Here is a 3,412-nt window from a genome sequence, read left to right as displayed (position 1 = left end):
ACATATCATTTTAAATATAAAAATCTAAAATATAATTAGGATAATCATTGAGTTCTAACAAAATACTTAATTATTATATCTATAGAATGTTATATTATTAAACCAAAAATAAAAAAATGAATTAAAAAAATATACAAAAAGGAGAAATTTTAAATGGTTAATTTAGTAGTAATATCAATATATTTTTTTAATTTTTTATGATATCTTCATATTTATATTTTATTTAAAAATAAAAACATTATCGTTTTTTCAAAATCATATAAAACCGTATTATAACATTGACTAAAAAAAAAAACACAAAAAATAAAAATATATTTCACTACATTGTACAAACATCCTCCTAATAATAATAATAAATGCATACAACTAAAAACCATTAATTATTTAAAGAGGGAATTTGGATCACTCCCACAAAATGTATAAACAAGCATGGGAGAGACTGGCGATTGCCGCTAAAACCGCAATGAAGTGAATCTTGCAGATATAAATTCCCTTTGCATTCCATCCGCCATCGCTAGATCCCAAAGAACACCCACAACTACTTTACGTCTTCAAGACTTTTTATCCCAGATTTTTGTTCTTTTCTATCGCAATTTGATTTAATTTAATCATAAAATCTTGCATAATTTATGTGGGTGATTCATCATTTCTTTATAATTTTCTTTAGTTTCTCAAGATTGTCTTCAATGCCGTTCTGATTCATCAGATCTAGTGTTAGATTAGGGTTCGAGATTTCCCCAATTTTCTCTGTTTCTCTTTTAGGGTTCTTGATTTCTCTTGGAGAGAGAAGAAACCCTTATCCATTTGCTTCTGATTTGGGTATGTAAGTTTGTAAATCTGTTCTTGAAAAGCTATTTGTCTGTAGGAATTAAGTTTTTTACAGATGGGTTGCTTTTCTTGCTTGAAATTTCACCCTAAAGTTGTTAAAGATTGCGATGGAGATTTGGCATCTAATGAGTTTTCAGGTTTAGTGACTGTTTTCCCATTATCATTATTGTTTTTATTGCTTAAATTTGATTCTCTTTTTTGGGTTTTTTGATGGGTTTGTTTGAAATTGCAGCTAATGCAAAGGGAAGAACATGTAAGGATGTTAGTGGTAAGATTATCAAGTTCTTGTAGATCTTTCATGGCAAATTCGTTAAAAAAATGTGTTTTGAATCATGGGGTTTTGTTGGAATTTATGTTTTTGGTGTGTAGATGACAAAGGTGCTGATTCTATCAGAGGAAAAGGTTCAGCATTGTGTGGTCAGAGGGCGAATGTGGCGCGAGGCTTTACGTTTCGTGAACTTGCTGCATCGACACAGAACTTCCGGGCTGCTAATTTGATAGGAGAAGGTGGATTCGGAAGTGTTTATAAGGGCCGGTTAGAATTCGGGAAGGTATAACTTGTTCGTGATTTACCTTGGTGTTTACTTGTAATTTCGAAAGATCTGAAACTATTAACGCATTCTAAACCGGTAAATGGATCTTGTATTCGTTACTTTTGGGCAAAATGCATTGAAAAACAACAAAGTTCGTTTAGTTACTAGTTATTTTTCAGTCAATCGACGTAACAAAGTTTCAAAGTTTCCTAATTTGTACTCAAAGTTTCAAAGTTCGTTTAGTTACTAGTTTATGGAAGGTTACCGGAAGTGGAAATCCACGACATCAGATGTTACAAATCTAGTTTGCAATCGTTTTGATTGGTATTTTCGCTGATCTTGTAACATTTGATGACGTACCTGTTCATGAAAGGGGTACATTCGATGATAATTTTGGCATTGATGATTGAAATTTTGGCACAGATAGTTGCTGTAAAACAGCTGAACCTGAATGGGCTTCAAGGGAATCAAGAATTTATCATGGAGGTGCTTATGTTGAGTCTTCTTCGGCATTCGAATCTCGTCACATTGATTGGTTACTGCACCGATGGAGATCAGAGACTCCTTGTCTACGAGTACATGCCCCGCGGTAGCCTGGAAGATCATCTTTTTGGTAGTTATTTCTTCATTTCGTTTTTCGATTACTTCAGTCATCAAGAAATGAAATTAAATCAAACTGTTTAGATGTTGGCCTTCTGCTGGTATGTGTGTGTGTGCATATATATATTATAGAGGGAGGTTCAAGAGAAAACCCAAAAAAATTGAAGAACTGAGGAACACCTTGATGACTGTTCATCTGAACCATATACACATGTGCATGCAAGTAATTGAGGCTGTTTCTACGCGTGCATGTGATGCACATGTGTATACCGAAACAATTACTTACAAGTTACTTGTATGTACATGTGCATACCGTATAGAGGCAAGGTCTGCTTACATTCTACTCCCCAGATCCTATGATTGTGTGGGATATACTAGGTTCATTTGGTTTTGTTTCATCAGTGTCGAGTCTTGTGATAGACTTGACCGGATGAATGTTCCTTTTTCAGATCTCAAGCGTAATCAGGAGCCGTTGGATTGGCCCACGAGACTAAAGATTGCCATTGGCGCAGCTCGTGGTCTTGAGTATCTTCATTGTGAAGCAAATCCACCCGTAATTTACCGTGATTTAAAGTCTTCAAACATATTGCTGGATAACGACTTCAATCCTAAGCTTTCGGACTTTGGGCTTGCTAAATTGGGTCCTGTAGGTGACAACACCCATGTGTCGACTCGAGTTATGGGTACCTACGGTTACTGTGCCCCCGATTATGCAATGAGCGGTAAATTGACTATAAAGTCCGATATATACAGCTTCGGTGTTGTGTTGCTCGAGCTGATTACCGGCCGTAAAGCAATTGACATGACTAAAAAATCTGGCGAACAGAATTTAGTTTCGTGGGTAAGTTATCGGTGGACTTCTTCGTGTTCATACTTCGTTAATTGTAGTAGGTAAAATGCAGCAAAATGATACGAAGTTTGATTTAGTTCCACTTTTCGTGCAGTCCCGACCGTTCTTGAGAGATCGGAAGAAGTTTGTCCAGTTAGCCGATCCTTTACTGCAAAACGGATTTTCTTCCCGTTGCATGCACCATGCAGTTGCCATAACCGCAATGTGTCTCCAAGAGCAAGCAAATTTTCGGCCGTTAATTGGTGACATCGTTGTTGCTCTCGAGTACTTAGCCTCTCAAACCGAAATCTCCGAAAACGTTAAGAATTCGAGTTTTGGATCTCAACCGCTCCTCAAAGGAAGACAGTGATCGTGTCGCTTGTGAGCAGGATTCGGAAATACCAATTTGTTAAAGATTTAGGGATCGGAAGATTCGGTTTGGGAATAGGAGCGATACGCAAGATTTACGCAAACAGTTAGGATTCGAAGAAGCCTGATGGGATGATTTCCTTTACTTCGAAGCATAAGGTATGCGATCTCGTTCGTCTTTTCGTTTATCGTTGCACACACAATTCCCAACGACAGATGAAAAGTATAACAATATGGATGTACGATATCTCAA

General features: G+C 36.5%; 1 protein-coding gene across 1 annotated transcript; it reads left to right on the top strand.

The window, feature by feature from the left end:
* Window positions 1-1,774: 1,774 nt before the first annotated feature.
* LOC112507031 (probable serine/threonine-protein kinase PBL21) lies at window positions 1,775-3,160 on the top strand. Its single transcript, XM_025111425.1, has 3 exons — window positions 1,775-1,974; window positions 2,411-2,802; window positions 2,906-3,160. The coding sequence occupies exons 1-3, from the start codon at window positions 1,842-1,844 to the stop codon at window positions 3,158-3,160; spliced, it is 780 nt and encodes a 259-aa protein (XP_024967193.1). The 5' UTR covers window positions 1,775-1,841.
* Window positions 3,161-3,412: the final 252 nt, after the last annotated feature.

The sequence above is a fragment of the Cynara cardunculus genome (assembly GCF_001531365.2).
Source record: "Cynara cardunculus var. scolymus isolate 2C chromosome LG 1, CcrdV1, whole genome shotgun sequence".
NCBI lineage: Eukaryota > Viridiplantae > Streptophyta > Magnoliopsida > Asterales > Asteraceae > Cynara > Cynara cardunculus.
Note: the sequence above shows the minus strand (reverse complement) of the source record. Positions and strands in the feature narration are given on the sequence as shown.